At 38.9% G+C, this 18,267-nt stretch overlaps 1 protein-coding gene across 3 annotated transcripts in view; it reads right to left on the bottom strand.

Annotated features, from left to right (window-relative positions):
* The window catches only part of ARHGEF3 (Rho guanine nucleotide exchange factor 3), a 110,469-nt gene that overhangs the window by 88,162 nt on the left and 4,040 nt on the right, over positions 1-18,267 (bottom strand). For 2 of the 3 annotated variants that reach the window (XM_032120339.1, XM_032120340.1), the window contains exon 2: positions 10,240-10,335. The exons of the other annotated variant lie outside the window; for it this stretch is intronic. In XM_032120339.1, coding sequence (XP_031976230.1) covers positions 10,240-10,335 — 96 coding nt within the window. The remainder of the gene's footprint in view (positions 1-10,239; positions 10,336-18,267) is intronic. 3 annotated transcript variants of the gene reach the window in all.

The raw sequence follows: 18,267 nt of genomic DNA, 5'->3' as shown, positions 1-18,267 counted from the left end.
AGTCTGGAACAAAGCAAGACAACAGTCATCCATACTGATCCCAAATCTTGCTCTGCAGCACCACAGTGTTGTTTACCTGAGCAATTTCTAAACTGCTGGGCTAGGCTGAGAAAACAGGTCAGCATTTCCTCAGGGAAAACACAGCTTGTTGCTTCACCAGACTACAAACTGTCCTCACCTAGTCACCCAGCCGATGCAAAATCCTAAATCAACTGTGACCTAATGATGGATTAGACAGTTTTGGGGACTACCAATATGTTGGCAAGAGAGTCACAGATTCCTTACTGGGCAAAAAATATTATTTTAATCACCAATTAAAACAGTTTGACTAGAAATGGGTAAGGAAACAATACTCAGAAACCTTGATGGAATTTAACATGAGACCATTTCCTTTAAATAAGGACACCAGAGATTCAGAATCCAAAAAAATTTTTGCCAGTTCTAGAGTCGTTGGTCAATCTTCCAACCTGCCCTTTGTGACAATTATGTGTTTCTGTAGGTAGAAGTCAGTTGCTGGAAGGCCTGAGGCAGGAGCATGGTAAGAGAAAATCATGATCACATCCTACCTGTACTGCTTATGAGAAAAACAAACAGCTGAACATTCATGGCCTGTGTTCCTCAGGGAGGCAGGGACGGCTGCTTCAGTTACATGAAATTACACATTCGTAGAGGAACATAAGAAATCACTATTCTGTTTATGACTACAAACTTAGCATATACAGTTTTTCCAAATTAAGTGCACAGAGTCAGGGGACATTTCACTGTTGTCTCCTTGCAAACAGGCTGTTTAGGAGCTGCAAAAGAAACCTGCTTCACCTGACAAGAGGAAGCTCTGAAAAGCACACCTACAGACCTGAAGGACACTGCTGGTCAGAAAAGTCCAGCCTTACCCATCCCGCACACACAGTGAGCAAAATCAAACGCATATAACCTTCAGAGAGATAATTAAGACGTGATTCTGGTGCTAAAGAATTTACCTTTTCAATACCTTGATACAGATACTAAAAAACTACCATGAAACCAAGTCTTGTAACATTAAGTCCTTCAAAAAAAAGACAAACACCAGCAAGCGGGAGAAGTCTGGCCACGGCTTAAATGGAATTAAAAGATGGCATATTTAATGAAGGAAACAACCCCGGCGGGGGCAGGACCCGCGGCGAGGAGCGCCCTCCGCGGGGCTCAGCGCGGAGCGGACAGCAGCGCCCTGACGGCTGCGGCTCCCAAAGCTCAGCTGCCTCGCTGCCCCAGCACACGGAGAATGAAAAGATCACACTCCAGCAGAGTGAAAGGCAACAGCTGGAGGAGTTTATTAAAATTTTGTTATTTCAGGAATAATAAACCAGCAGATTATTAAATAAATTTCAACGGTTTATGATAAACTAATTTAACCCCCTAAATCCTATATTTTCTCCCTGCTTTCTTCTTCATTTGTATGGAGATTGGTGGATATTTCCAATAGGTTTCTGTTTTGTTATGCAGTGCCCCCACAGCACTGCACAGGGGAGAAAGATGAAAGAGCTCTTTGGGTCAGTTGCTAGTTTAGATAAAGAAGGATATCTGGTGGAAGAAAAAAACCTCCAAACTTATGAAATCTGATGGATGGGACAGAAGAGGTGCTATATACCAGGGCAGATACAATAAAAGCATATCATGACTTTCCCTGCCTGCACTTTGATACAAATCCCTTACTGATTTGTAGTTGACTTAGCATGACTCCCTCCCTGCACTGAGTTAGAGAAACAGCAGATCTGAGTGGGAGGGAAATGTGCCTAAGCATGCCCAGGTACAACCTGCCAGATCTAGCTCTGCTGTAGTAATAAATAATGGATTATAAAGTGTCAAATGTGAATGTACCTAATGAAATTGCAGAGAGACCTCAGTTTTTAAAAATCTGAGTGCAACTTCTCTTTTATTTATTTATCTAGTCATATACCACTTGATTTTAATCTATGGAATAAAAACACATTATATAGCTTTCAAAATAGAGTCATATTTATCTTACTATTCTCTACAGAGTGGAGCTGGGGAAACCCCAAGAGAGAAAAACAGAGCTCCTTCTTTTTGGTGCAATTTGCAACGATAAATGAGTCTTTGAAACAAAATCTTCTCTACACTCAGAAGCATAGTAGTAATTGAATTCCCTTTTTTAAAAACAACTTCAGAATCCATTTCTTAAAATGAAGACTTAGCTGGAGAGCTCATAAACTACAGTCAACTCCTGGCCTTCACCACCAAGTACAAAGCCCAACAAAGAAGGTGACAACAAACCACATCTATTCCTGGCAATACATTAAATTAGTTTTTAATTCATGCTTCTTACAATAATAATTAAGCTCAAAGTCAGGGAAGAAAAACATGATTTTTTCATACTAACTAACATAAGAGGATATTCTGACATATTTGCAGGTATTTTTTAGTCACACATCTTTAGTGAGTTTCTGTTCATAATGACCTTAATATTCATATCCCTATTCACAGAGGTTTTCTCTTTCCACATCAAAAGAACTAAGTCTGCTGAGGAAATTCCTTGTGTAGTTTTAAGGCAATGGAACGACAATCTAATACAGAAAAGCCGTCTTTTGTGTCCCAGAGATTTGCAGGTGACCAAATGTATTCAGCTGAAAGATACACATTCAAATCATTGTCTCTGACACCTACCTGTTGAAATTTTCAGGGCCCACAGGAATATGCAGTTAATTTAACCAGTTCATACATCCTCCAGCCTTCCCTCCCCCTCAAAGGAAAGACCAAATGACGAATCAGCCTTCTGTTTCTGATCTTTTGTTTCCAACTACTGCAATGTATAAATATTTCCAAAGAAATACCGTTTGTGTTCCTTAAAAACTTTATCACCAGCTCCCTCTACAGCCAGAGAATTATCTAAGAACTTTTTTTTTTTTATGGGGGGGAAGGGAGGGAAGGAGAGGAAGTGTCTTCCTATCAGTATCAGAGTATTAACTAGAAACTCAACTGTAATATGGGCTGAACAAGCATATAAAATAATAACAAACTGTTTATAAGAACAGATTCTGGGATCTTAGCGAAAAGAAATCATGACCAAGGACAGGAATCTTTAAAAAGAGAAGCAGGGTAAGCATACAGGAAACAGATGGTTACCAGTGGTCGATCACTGGGGTTTGGGGTTTTTTTTACATTAAAAAAAGGTCCCACTTCATTTAGACACATGCACATCCACCCACACAGAGAATCAAGATGTTTCAAAGTGATTAGCAGAAACTCACACTCACTGTCCCCTGCTCTGCCAGTAAGGAGCTGCACAAGAAACTGGGATGGAAATGGCCAGGGCAGCTGAGCCGAGCTGGCCACAGGGATATTCCATAATTCAGGAGGTCATGCCCAGTATAAGAGGGAGCCAGAGGGGGTCGATTGTTGAATGAGGATGGGCATCGGTCAATATCTCGTGAGCAACCCTACCGTGCATTGGTTGTTTCTCTGTCCCTTTCATTACTATTACTACTACTGCTGGGAAAATCGTTAATTGTAACAAATAGTCTTTAAATCTTGTGAATTCCTTTCGCTTTAACTAAAGCAGGACAGTGCTTAGTCCTGTATTAATGTGTGCAAGTGGTTACTGCAGCCTTAAAGTCTGTGGGCCTGAGCAACACTGATAAGCAGCTGTGTCTTGGTCAGACCACATCAGCTGGGGTGCATTCAAAGGGAAGAAACTTTCTTTTTGGAGGCCTGTGATCAAAAAAGGATGATTTCAGGAATGGAATGTTCCCCAAATGACCACCAGAGACCCTCAAAAGACCCCTACTCTAATGTAAATAAACTCCAAGAAGCGATTTGAATATGCAAAAGAATTTGTGTGAAAGTTTAGCATGTATGTATGAGTTTGGGGAAATGTAATGAATATGTATAAGTACATAGATTTAAACTGGTCTGTTAGGTAGTGGGTTAGGCAGAAATATCCCCCTCACGCCTGGCACCTAAAATAAAAGTGATGCCTCTTTCAAATACTGAAATTACAGTGCTAGAGTGTTTTATTCCCAACTTTGGTGACACTATCATTGTCATTAGTTAGGGGTTAAGCCACAGCAACCATGAAGGAGGGAAGGCAGTGTTTTCCTTTACTCAGCTTGTTAACAGGTTTTCTAATTTTCAATTAGAAATTTTTACTATTTCTGCAATTTTTTGTGGATTTTTTTCAGAAGATAATAGAGAAGGAAAATACAGCAAGATGCTGCATATCTGAATGAGAAAATAAGGCTCTACAGCATGAATAAGAACTAAGCTGACAAATTTCATCCTTGTTCTAAACTACAAAAACTCATTTAGTCGATGTTTGGAAGACAGCACTTAAGGAGATGTTTTTATCCTCTATAATCATAATTTCAACTTACAAATGACCAAAACCTGAGTTAGGGATGGTGAGGCCTCCTTCCATAGTGTATTAGTTATTAACATTGGTGATCCAAGCCTAATCACCTGTGTTATTTATCACCCCGACAGCATGCACTTCTCTAATCCACAGAGGGGAAGAATGAAAATAAGTTTAAAAAATTTAACATACCAAGATATGAAAGCCTGGTTACTTACGTAAAGCTGTACAGATTCAGCTTCTCAGTATCAGTGATTCCTATTCCAGCCAAGAGAGTTACTCACAAAGTCCAAAGTGACATTTTTTATTAAATTTATTTTCTAGATTTCACCAGGATAGCCCGTATGGAAGAATACAAGAACATATTTCTATAAAACAAATGGACTGACAGATTTTTACACTCCTTTCCTACATCAAAGTAACTAAAAGTTATAGTGTTAAAACATGCTTCATTGCTTTAATAAATAAACGTATTTCACTCCCTCTATACACTCCCTGTGAACACTCAGTTGATTTGCCAGAGTACAAAAGCCATGTCACCAGCCTGTGCACTAACACACATTCATAAACAAAATACCATTGAGAGCAGCCTAAAGATGGCATTATCTTTTACTTGGATAAAAAGTTCTTGATAGTCAGCTGGAACAAATTTCAGATATTTCAGAAATGTTTGTTGTATCTCGCTCCCTCAGCTAACAACTATAATAAAGAGACATGCAACTCTGAAAAAGCAGGTAGAGCCCATCAGTCATAACCAAGAATGCAGCAGATGTTTTAAGAGGCACACCATCAACAGAAATTATTTGCAGTATGACCTAGAGACAGTGTAACAACATGTACAAGATGCAGATTACAGCTTTATCCAGGAATCTAGTGAGTGATGATCTTTCACCAAAAAAAAGAAAAAATGAACCCCCTGCAAAAAACCACCAAATATTACCTACAAGCAGCAACCTTAGATTCATAAGGTGGTTTTTAAACAAGCAATCAGTAACTCACCTCTGCTGCTATTTCTTTATGCGATCCCAGAAAAAAAGCCAAGGGCGGGGTGGGAAGAGGGAAGGAGAACAGCCAGACACGAGAGAGGGAACAGACACAGCCGCTCATCCGAACCAAGGCTGCCACCTCGTGGGCTCGGGCCGGGGGCAGCCCCAGCGCTTTTCTTTCTCAAGGCAGCAATCAAGAGGTTTTTGATCCCATCCAGGATGAGGAAATGCAATCCATACTTAGTTTTGTAAGACATGATGATTGAACATATGTTTAAACTTGTACTTGCCTCTGGGGCATATTTTCTTCAGCTACAAAGCCCATTTCAAGTGTGCATGAGGTAAAGTCAGCAGCTGGTGAGTGCACTTACTTTAACCATTTCAGCACATTCTCATCTCTCACTGTTTGTGGGTGTGCTACAAGCCTCATGAGTCACCCTCTCCATGCCCTACGTCATTCTCCTGGATCTTCATCCACTTCCTTTAAGGGACTGGTCTCAGGCTGCAAGTCCCAATGCAAGTGATTCCCCTGTAACAATTTTCAATTCTACTACTCCTTTTATGGGCAGAGAAGTACTTTAAATAAACTAGGAAAGTTAGGTAAGATAGAAGTGATTTTATATATATATAGTAAATATTTATCCACTTTATTAAGAGTAGTTGGTCATAATTATTATGTTATGCTGACTATCCTGAATATTCTTCAGCTTTCCAAGAAAAGCATTTTCTCTCTTTGTAATAAGACATTACTAGAAAGCAACTAATTCAAGGCCTCTTGCAGAAAAGATTAATTTTATCCAGCTATCTAAAGTGTTAATCTGTAATTTATGGGGTTCCTTTTTGTACACATTGTAACCTTGCATTCTCCAAACATGTATGTGCCCTTTTGTAATCAAACATCTGCAGTTAAACTGCACTTAACTAAAGCCAGTTTAATTCAGCTCTCCAGGATGACTCATTTCTACTGATTAAACAAGGATATAGGAGAAACAGGGAAAGTTGTGAAACTTGTTTCTCTTCTTACTGTAATTCCAGACCATAATTCTTCCTTCATCAACTAGCAGCTGGCAAAATGTGCAACAGAGTCAAGATGATTTATTGTCACGAAACCTTATTTCCCCACACAAGCTAAGAGTCAGTTTGTGCACTTGTCTGTCTCTGAGGTGCAGAATGCAGCAATTTAGCTACTCTGTTCTGATCCTTACTGAGGAAGAAGGGCTGTCATTAAAACCACAGGCATTAAGGTAAAATCTATGTGTATCTACTATTATGTGGTATCTACACAGTTCCTCATAAAGTGAAGACGCACATTTTCAGCTGCTCACTACTGCTTTCCTATCTTGCTTTTACTCATGGGGGTTTCTTAGTCATGAGGATGTCAGTTCAAGTATTATTGTAGTCTCAGTTGACCCTATTATTTCTATTTTGCTCTTAAACAGATTAATTTATATATTAAAAAAAAAAAAAAGCACTTCAAATATAGGTTTGTACAATACTCCAGAATAACTACTTTTTCTATACCGAAGAGTTTCCAGACATGTGCACACTAAGATATGACAGTAAGCTGTTCTCTTTCAATGTATGCAATCACAGAGCTGGGTTTAAAATTAGTTTTTGCCATATCTAAATTCAGTATCTAAGCATGTCTTCCTTCTCACTACACAGACTGGAGTTTCAATAGCTTCCCTTCCCCACAAAGTCACTAGTCTCAGATTAGAAAGGAAAGCTGAAACAAACAATCTGTTACAGCTTAAGAAAAAAACAGAAAAAGACATTAAGAAGTTTCTGTCCTCAAATTTAGTTTAAGCCAAGTCATAAGTACAGAGTCAGAATGCACTGGAGTCCACACATAACATTGCGTGTTTGGTTAGTTTTAAGATTTATAGATTTATTTATTCATAACATGGACAGTTTTCAGAGAAATTTGGTCTAAAAGTGATGAAAACTTTGTCACAAAAACAGCAGAACACTGCATACTTCATAAGGAATACGGCAGAGTATTTGGAGACAGAAATGGAAAGCCAAGGCACCACAAACTCTGTCATGAGACACCCAGAACCCCAAATTTCAATTATTGGTTTTAAAAGGATTAAATACATCCTGACTTAATCCTAGGTAAGATGATGGAGGAGTGACTAGCAAGATTTCATCCAGCCTAGAGGAAGCATGTTATAAAATCCACACACAGTAATAAAACCTGGAAAATTTCCAATTCTCCTGCACATTTGTTTTGAAAAACAATGTGCCAGCCAGCTAGTTCACAGAAATCATGGATGAACTGACACAGTTCCCACTTGCTCCCTTATCTTTAGTTCCTTTCTTGCAATTTTCAACATTAGGAAAGTGAGAATCTGCCAAATCAGGAGATTCTACAATTTCAAGGCTCTCAAGCCTTGATTTGTTCAACACTCTTCCACACCAGCTCAGACAGCTGATACTGTTGATGTTATGACCATCCACCAAGTTCCTCAGCCTTCCTGCTTATCGAGAGCAGCTTAATTTGGTTCACACACAAACTGCCATGATACTCTGTAGTTTTCAGACATTCACAGCAGTCACACTTCTGCTACTACCACCATTCTGCTGCTGCTGTAATCTTGATTGTGTATGTTGGGGTGGGAGGAAAAGCAACAGAATCAAGTGAAGCATTGCAAGTTGGAGAATTCAATTATTTTCTTCATCTGGTAGAGGCACCAAACTATGGAGATATGAAACACTCATGAACTAGAATGGCAGAGTTGGTAAATGGCTGTACAAGGTAACTGGGGTTCAGTCAATTATTTTCTCCCCCTCTGTTTCTAGGGGGCCTTATGCAACATCAAAGCCTTTTACACGCATCATAAGTGATGTTTAAACGCTAGATAAGGTCTTGCTCAGGGCTCTTCTCTGTGGAGGCTTTTGATTTAATTGAATATTTCACATTGTCACTGTATGCATTTAACAGTAGACATTTCTAATCTTGGTATGACTAACACCAGTCCTTACAAATACTCACATTTTCATGAAAATAAACCCAGAACCATCAGAATGTAAATAAGTTCCAAGAATCAGACAACGACTAAACAGCAATAAATGAACAATGCAATAAGGCAGTGCACCATTGCACTTTATTAGGCTCAGAAAAATAACGTTCATTCAGCTCTAGTACTCACAGAACTCCAGAATAAAAACCAGCATTTTAGAAACCTAACCAGACATGCATCACACTGCTATTGATAAAGTCCTCCCTGGGCCTCCTTTTCTCCAGGTTAAGCAATCTCAATTCCCTCAGCTGCTCCTCATCAGGCTTGTGCTCCAGCCCCTTCCCCAGCTCTGTTGCCCTTCTCTGGACACACTCCAGCACCTCAGTGTCTTTTGTGTAGTGAGGGGCCCAAAACTGAACCCAGATTTGAGCTGTGGCATCATCAGTGCCCAGTACAGGAGGACATCCAATGCCCTGGTCCTGCTATCCACAGTATTGCTGATACAGCCAGGATGCCACTGGGCTTCTTGGCCACCTGGGCACACGTTCAGCTGCTGTCAACCAGCACCCCCAGATCTCTTCCTGCCAGGCAGCTTTCCAGCCACTCTGGCACCAGCCTGGAGATGCAGGGGGTTGGTGTGACCCAAAGGCAGGATCTGCCTTTACCTTGTTGAACCTCACACCACCAGCCTTGGCCCACTGATCCAGCCTGCCCAGATCCCTCTGCAGAGCCCTCCTACCCTCCAGCAGATCAACACTCCCACCCAACTTGGGGTGTAATCTGCAAATTTACTGAGAGTGCCCTCAATCCCCTCATGCAGATCATTGATAAAGATATTAAACAGAACTTTTCCCAGATCAATACCACAAGCAGGACACAAAAAGCAGCAAAAGATACCAAACAAAAAAAAGGATTTGTGTCAACTTCCCACCCCTTGGTAGATTTGGGAATCAGGAGGGAAGCCCACAGTTCTTCCTTGTCCTGCCTTTTCATCCAAAGACTTTGTTGAGAATGTTCCAGAAGACATGTTTAAAAGAAACTACTTTCAGGGACTATAATGCTGTTAATTTAATATTACATAAAAACCAAAGCAAAAAAAAAAAAAAAGATTTTATTTGATTTCCTGACAAGCATGCAACAGGAAACAGAACATTCATTTGCTAATTTCTTTAATTCTTCAGCTTTTCAAGAGTATTTCTCAGACTACAAAAACAACAGTAATGTTGCTTTTTGTCCATATGGGTGTCACGCTTCCTGTCATTAATTTATTTGTTGTTTGCCACATGGTAAATAAATAATGTACAAAACCTCTAGCAAACAACAGCAAGTAAAAACCAGCAGGATCTCAATAAAAGGCTCTCATTAACCCAGGTGGAATAGTATAAAAGCCTTTACAACACCCTGTTCCCTTCATGAAAACACAAACCAGGCGCTAAAAATGGTCTGTGGCAATTTTAATCAAAAAATTGTTATGAAGTGTAAGCATTTGTCCACAACCACTGTTTAATAGTGCAATTGGTTTTATTCCTCCAGTACAGAGTAAATTTTTTTTCTATACACAAAGTAGAAACTACTGACTTTGTAATGTCTCCCAGGGCATGAATCTCAGGAGCCTCACAGCACTGAAGGTGCTGATGCCAGCATAGCAGCAGCATTGGGAGATTAAAACATTTGCCATATGTGAAAGATTCCCTGAGCACAACTGCTGCACTGCTGAAGTGAGCAGGAGTTTTTCCATTGCCCATCCCCCATGACACCCTGTACCATGTCATTTGCTAAAAACTCAAAACCAAAATAAAAAATTATTTCCCTTTTTCTTTCTCTGTTATTAAATAATGCAGACTTAAATTTATCTGTTATAACAAATAACTGTTTTACTTAATTTTCAAACTACATCCCCCAGTATTGCTGTCTACTAGTGTCTCAGAAAATGAGAAGTAAAGCTTACCAAATTTTTTCTTTTTCCATTCCTCCTCTGGCACACTGGTTTATTACAGCAGGGCTACTCATGGTAAGGGCTGAGCTTTCAGAATTCATTTTTTTTCTACAAAAGAATAACATCAAAAAACAAGAAAAATGCTATTTAAGTAAAGATTGTGGTTACTAATTAAGTAGAAAACTGAAACTTTTTAAGACAAGAACTTTTAAAAACCAAATGCAGTATGTTTTACTCATTTAAGTAAATGTCCTACATCAATGGGATTAATTGGATGAATACACTGAGAAGGATTTGGCAGTTTTATGGACTTGCTAGTTATGCCAAACCCAACACTGATTGTCTTCTGTTTACTTTTCTGAACACATGCCAAGAGAGTTGATGTCAGCAAGCCTGTAGCCAGGGCTGTGCATCACGGCAGTTCTGTTAACTCAGAGCAGCAGCCACAGCCAGCACTGCTGTGGAACAATCCACACACACAATGTAGGGAAGGAAATTTCAATTTCTAACATGTAAAGATTTACAGAAGCTTTTTAGCATATTTTAATAACTTAAGATCATACTTTGCCAATTTGCAGAAAATAACCATTCATTCATGGTTGAAGTCCCACTCTAAAACAGCACAGACATATTCCAGAGCTGGCAATAGCAATTCCCAAGTTACACCACTTACAAAAGGTCTATATGGTCAAGTAAGTTTCCAGTAAATTACTTGCATGGCAAGAACAAATGAAGACTCTACATAATGCAAGTTAATTCCACCATAAAACAGTAATTATTTTTTGGTAACAGGATCCACAATGTTAACCTGAAACTTGTGAGTCCTACAGCTTCCCTCCCCACTCCTGCTTTCTTTTAAAGGAGGGGGGAGGATATTTTTAGCCATCAGTCATCTTATTCAACTTGATTTAACACCTGGTTTCTATTATGGTCAGTACAAGACCTAATGAATTAACAGAAATCAGACTCAACTGTACATTAATTAATACCTTCTAGTATACAACCAGAAAATAGGCTGTGCTTGTCAAGATAATAATCCCATAGTTTTTCAAGAAGGTACAAAGAACCATTAAAAAGCTGGTTTAACCTGTGTGAAACCTGGGCCAAAATCTGACTTGACAGATCTCAGGGACAGCATGAAAAACTGAGTGCAGGGCACGTGTCCCGTCACTGGCACGTAGATAAGGCCAACCTGCACAAAATAAATGCTCTGAAGAGAATGCCCATCTTGGTTTCAAAATTCTGCCCATGCAGGAGTGGATAAACAGCCCTGGCAAAGCCCTGTTTATCAGACAGAAGTCCCAGGACCAGCAACCAAATTTTGGTCCTTACTGACATTAATGTCTTGTTTTTGCCCGCCCCTTGCTGTGAACAGAGCCTGTGGCACTGACCCTTCAGAGCAAACAGGACAGATTTGCAAGAATAGGTCTTTAATCTTGAATTTTTTTAACATCCCTCATAATAGAGAGGGATACAAGTCTATTTTTGGGCAAATTTATTTCTTGACATCTTGTTTTAAGCATCCAAAAAACTACTCTGAACAGGAAAACAACAAAAGCCTCACCTCTCTGAGGGCAGGAACAGAGACTCAGCCATCTGACCTCTTTTTGGATCAGTGCCTGGCCTCAAATTTACTCCTGATTCTCAAGTGCATCATTTTGGAAGAAACAAAAAGTAAGAAAAAACAAACAAAAACACCACAAAGAAAAAAAAACCAGCAAAACCAAACAAACACAAACCAAAAACTCAAACCAAATCAACAGCACAAAAACCCCACCAAACAAATCCACACAAAAAACCCAGTAATTCTAAAGCTGGCTGAGCAGCAACATGTGCTGAAAACTAAATTATTACTTGCCTCTCTAGTCTATAATAACACAGGAAGAGGAGAGTTTTTCTTAAATACATTTTAAAGCAACATTGCAAGAGTCCATACTTAATATCTTCTGCAAAGTGCCCCTTTTTGAGGAAGCCATTTCCTAACCTGGGGAAAGCCCAGATTCTTCAATGATCACACAAGTTATGGCAGCAAGAGTTTTACCTCCTCTTACAGTCACCCATACCAGTAAGATCAAAGGTTCAGGGCAAGGTTGGAAGCAGTCCATTACCTCTCAAAGTTGGAAGGTCAAAGATTCAGATTACAAAACCACAAGGTTGCCATTCCAGAAAAAAAGGTACAACTTCCACTGTTCACCTGTGAGCTGGTACTAGAGCAGCACAACTGTTCAACGTATGACTAAAAAAAAAAAAAATAAAGTTGTTTTCAGCACTCTCCTCCCCACCTGTGGAAATATCCAAGCCAACACTCCATACATATCTCTGCACTGAGACTTCCACACTCAAACTAGAGCAAAAGCAGAGGCCAGAAGCGATAAAAGTTATTGTGTTATTCTTTTCTATGAACAATTGATGATAAAGGTTGACATAGATCTAACAGAAAATAAATGAAACATGGAATTAGCCCAATTTATGTTCTCAGATGCTCCGCAAAAGAAAACCACATGAAGTAAGAGAGAGAAATACATCTTGTCAAACCTCTCAGCTCCCTCACATTCCCAGCCTGATATCTGAGAACAACAGTAGCATGCTGTGCACTTTGAGTGACTTTTGTCTGTATCAGCCTATATCAGCTGTCTACATCAGCTTCTTTCGAATCACACTCCTTGGTTACTGTCTGTGGAGATGGAGGGCACTGCCAAGGTTTGGAGGCCACGTCAGGATTGCCATTCAGCAGCTCTCCCCAGCCACACTTTGGAGGTTGGACAGCAGTGAGTCAGACAAGCTTCAGGGACACACTTTTGTCACACTATTCCTGTCAACAGGTCTACACGGGTCTTTGTAGACGCTCTACCAGGAGCAACAGGTAATTAAACAGTTGATCCCCACAACACTGACAAGTTTTATGGCCTTGTCAAAATACCAAAAGTTTTTTAGTTTCTAAATGGCAAATGGAAAACTGGTCTCTGTCAACACTTTACAAAGTCATAGATACCAAATATTACCACTACTACTTACTTGAAAGTCATTTCACTGAAAAATTCTCAGCCTGTAGATTCCCTACTCATGTGCCACAGAGTTCGCATAAGACGCTTTCTTGAGAATAAAATATTATTATTTAAATATGTACAAGGGGGATTTATCTTTTCAAGCATTAAGAATATTTTACATATATATTAAGAATATTTACATATTTTACATATTTCCAGCAAACAGAAACTGCTTCAGTAGGTCTAAAATAAAACTGATTTTTTTTTTTTTTGTGGAAAGAAAATTGTAAGGCTTATAGTCTCTAAAAAATATTGTTCATATTCAAAGTAAGCCACACAAAATGAAAGTTAAAACTAACAAAGGAAACTTTGTATATGTTTAAAAATATATATATATATGCACACAATCAGAATACTACTACTATCCTCAGAAATCAGCCTCCAGTAACAACAACATCTTAGAAAATTAAATGCAATTCAAGAAGCAAAAGAACGATGTTCAGAAACAAATGTGCTGCTCACAGGTGCCTCTTTCTGTATCGCCATCCAACTCTTGTTTGGACTTGAACTTCATGGCATAGGCAAGATTCATGATGAAACTTGAAGGAGGAAAATAAATCTATCATCTTCCCTCTTAACAACCTGAAGCCAGATGCCAAGGCAAGTCAATGAATATTAAGAGACTGCTCAGACGCATTCTGTTCCTGAGCCTCTGTACACTGAACCTTGCCTGTTCCAGATAAGGGACACGCACTTGAATTAGGTGTTGTCCTGGAGATCGTGCTGTGCTGTAACTGCAGGAAGTGGGCAAAAAGCTACTGCAGAACAAAAACATAGGAAAACAATGCCAAAGAGTTTATTTATAGCAACTATGTTTAACACTACTGTCTCTGTCTTACTGAGGAAACTTGAAGAAACATCCTTGCTGGTTTTGAGGAGACATCTGAAATTCAGACTACTTAATCTTCTATGACCAAGTATACATTGCTTAACACTAGAGTCCCCATAGGGAAACATGCACCCGAAAATTCTTTTATGTTACCTCTTCTATGCTTCCATTAAAAACACTAACTCTGTCTGAAGCCTTATCAGTCCATCTGCCTCAGAGTAAATTCTTACACCACATAATGGCACAGAAAAGCCTAGCAGTGGTAAGCCACTAGCTCAAATACTGACAAGTGTGTTATATTTAAGTATATTTTATTCATTTGTATTTCATTTTGGGAGTATGCAATGGCCCTTAAGTGGACAAAAGCAAAGCAGGGGGAAAGGCTCTAGTATAGCACAGCACTCAAGCCCCTGAACACCTGCACAGAACAGCACAGCAGGATCGTTTGAACACAAAGACATAAGAAGGTTCAAGAAAAGTATTGAAGTCACAATACCCACGGGTTCAAACCTAACTTATATCTGGAAGAATGGGGTAAATATTAGCCAATCTTGTTAAAACTGATTCCCTACACAAAGCCCATTTTCTCCTCCTCCTCTTTTTTCCCCCCCTCTCCTTGTGTTACAGTGTAGATACACTTTGATCCTCAGGCTAAAAATATTTTTTGCCTTTCCCTCCACACCCTATTTGTATCTCTAGACAAGATATTCACAGTAGCCATAGTTAAAAAATAACATATCATTCAACAGCTGTTCACTATAGTTAAAGCAAAAATAATTAATATCTTCTGATGAAACATGTTCCCACAGTTCCTCACCCTCACTAAAATGCTTTGCATTGTTGAAATAGTATCTTGTTATACTTAGTTGATAAGAGAACTGTGAGGAAAAAAAAATCTTTTCTGAACTCTAAGAACCTTCAATGCAGAAACTATTATTCTTTTTAATGAAAAAAAGAAGGCAGTAGCATCACTATGTAATGGGCAATAATGTGCATCTACTACGAAGAAATTGATGTGTTAGCCAGCGTCATTCTCCGAAGCCAATGTCTTTACGCTCACAAAGCCTGAAGAGCTGATTACCAGTTCGCAGGTGTAGTGTAACATCTCCAAAGAGGCCATCCCCATTCCCTCACTAACTGCCTGAAATCTGCCATTTCAGGTGAATGAACACACTTACCCTTGCATCGCTTTCTGAAAAGGCAGGTTTCCACACCCGAAGTCAGCAAACACAACTATCTCCCATCTCAATAGCACTCAGCTCCCACCCAGCTGCCGCCTTAGGCAAACACTTTGTTCAAGGGCACATTTAAACTTTAAAACAAACTTCACAATGACAAACTCTAAAAACAATCTTTTCTTCAAATTGTTTTTCTGAGGCTTTCAGATATGGCAGTTGCAAAACGTCTTTATGCCACTATAGCACACTTCAGTGAAACCAGAGTGAAAACTCAAGAAGCTCTTGAACAATATTTTACAGTAGCAGCCAGTGCTGAGAATTCCACTTTGGATGACCACTTCAATCCCACCCAGCACACCATAAACTTGGTTTCACACACGCCATGGTTATTTCAAGTTTTGACCTCAATGAACACGTGGCATACCATTACTTACCCTCTTGGAGTCTTTAAAAATGCACCTGATGCCCTAAGGAATGATGTTTTGGAGCACCTTTCCAAATACCTATTTTTGAGAGTTTTTATTCCTGTTCTGAAGGCATCTCATTAAAAATATTTGCCTTCTGTCCTCCTCAGAAGTGCAGTTAAATTTTATATAGGTACTTTCTACAAGCATATACACAAAGATATTTGGAGGCAGCAGTTCAGAGAACCACAGATGCTGCATATTTCGGTGAATCGGTCAGAACTCTTCAAGGTGACAGAGAAGAAGCTTTAAAGTAATAGAATGATCCTGCCTCACAGCAAGTGTTGAGTTTGGCACCCTCTCCCAAAGACACACACTTGCTATAGACAGCAAGACAGTCTATCCAGCATATATAAAAGACAATATTTAGTTTTGAAATAGCATAAATGATGTACTTATTCTCAGCACAAAGTACATTAAAAGGTAGAAGACAATTATTAAATAAATAAATAGATAAAAGTTCATTCCAGGCTGAAACCAGAACACTGACATGAAAGAGTGCTCCATGCTGGAGAAATACAGCCCAATATGAGACAACACTGTCAATGGAACCACTCCTCCAGTTAACTGAGCCTTAGCTCTTTTCCCTAAAAAATACCAAAAGAAATGGAAGGCAACCAATTACATTAGAATGCATCTAACATTACCATCAATGAAAGCCCCCAGAGAAGTTTCCCAGCATCAAAGAGAGGACAGGGTTACACCTCAGCTTTCAGATCCATTTAAATACATTTACATGGTAGGACAGCAACATCAGGGACACCACAAGCAGGTACATGCACACGTTCTACTCCCAAAATACAAACACAGATTTTCCTAAGCAGGTTATGGCTCAGGAAAGCATAAGAAAGGACTGACACTGCTGGTTTAGTCTGTCCTGCACACCAGCATATTATATAATACTGTCCATTACTGCCATAAATACAGGAGAGCAAGGACTCATCCACACTCTTCAATCTGCCAAGTTATCAGGAGCTGCCAGTGGTTTCAAGTCAAACTTTAGCAGTGCAGGGCACAATAAGGAATGTTTGTGAGCTTTGTTGTCACTTTTAGGGATGGTAGTTGATTACCATATCAATAAAAAAATAATGCTTCAGTACTCTTGCATCTTAAAACATGCAACCAAATCTCTCATCTGATTAGGACAAAACCTAACATTATGAAACACTTGCAAAGACTTCAACAAAACATTTTAAAGAGGTTTAAAATGCAGAAGATACACACAAAAAATGAAATCTACTGTTTAAGCAGAACGCAGAGAACAGTAAGTACTATACTCTATTCAATACACAGAGATATCAAGAACTTTTTTTGCCACTGATGTTGAAATTACTTATGTCACCCTGAGACAAATCTGTTTCTCTCTGGACTAAAAGATCCAGATGTTCCTATTTCAAGTCTCTGGCTTCAGCACCAGACAGCAAAGAAAACAACCTGTCCCTTCTATCAGCAGGCAGTTCTCCAGCACTGCCCATTTCTCTACCCTTTACCCCTCTCCAAGTTTTTATTTCTTTTCAGCAAAGCAAGCAAACAAAACACAACAGTATAATAATGCAGCTTGCACTGGAGACTTAATGCTAGCCTTTAGCCAGTTTGACATGCAAAAGGTTATCTGACTTTTATCATAAACTATGATTTCAAATGCAAATACAACTACTTTTAAGCTAAACATACTGCATTGTGCTTTGCAGTTGACACTATGCAGGAAAACAATGTTGAGAGGTTCTTTCCAAAGAATATGAGTATTTATGTTCCCAATTTAGTGACTCATACAACCAGCAATTTGAGATTTATTTAACTCTATCCTCCTCAAACTTCTGTATTTGAAAGCAAGCACTAAGTTTCAATTCAAAATTGTAACAATAAAACACAAAGATTTTTTTCTATGATTTTTTAAATCTAGGTTTTACCTAGAGGAAAATTATTTCCAGAAATATCTTTTTGCTGTTTCTGTAAAGAATATTAAAAGGGCTATACAAAGCTAAGTCAATTTAAGGAACAATTAACTAAACAAAAAAGACACATTTTTTGAAATTAAATCTCTTTCACAGTAAAGGCAGACTCCGAAAAAAAAGAAAAATGAGATACAGCATGCATGCCCAATGTAAAATTAATGCAACCACTGTCCCTTTTCTTCATATTCTTCTCATCCTTTCAGCATATCCCTGCTTCCCTTTTGCTTATCTTCACCAAAAATACATTAAGCACAAATGAAAACCAAGACAAAGATCACCACAGCTGAGATAAATACAACACACATTTTTCCCTTTATCAGAATCATCACTGCCAGGAAATGGCAGGTTAAAATTTTATCTACCTGGAAGGGTGTCATATTTTCTGCCTAAAATTAAAATTATGATCCTTTCAGCCTACTGTCTTAATAATCATGATTATTTCATTCAGGATTATTGCACAGTTTAATACACTTAACTGAAGTTTGCCAAGGTGGCCTTGCATTTATTTTCTGGGTTATTTAATACATTGAAAGGCAGACAAAGAGTTGTATTGTCCTAAAATTGAGT

The sequence above is a fragment of the Corvus moneduloides genome, chromosome 11, assembly GCF_009650955.1.
Source record: "Corvus moneduloides isolate bCorMon1 chromosome 11, bCorMon1.pri, whole genome shotgun sequence".
Taxonomy (NCBI): Eukaryota; Metazoa; Chordata; class Aves; order Passeriformes; family Corvidae; genus Corvus; species Corvus moneduloides.
Note: the sequence above shows the minus strand (reverse complement) of the source record. Positions and strands in the feature narration are given on the sequence as shown.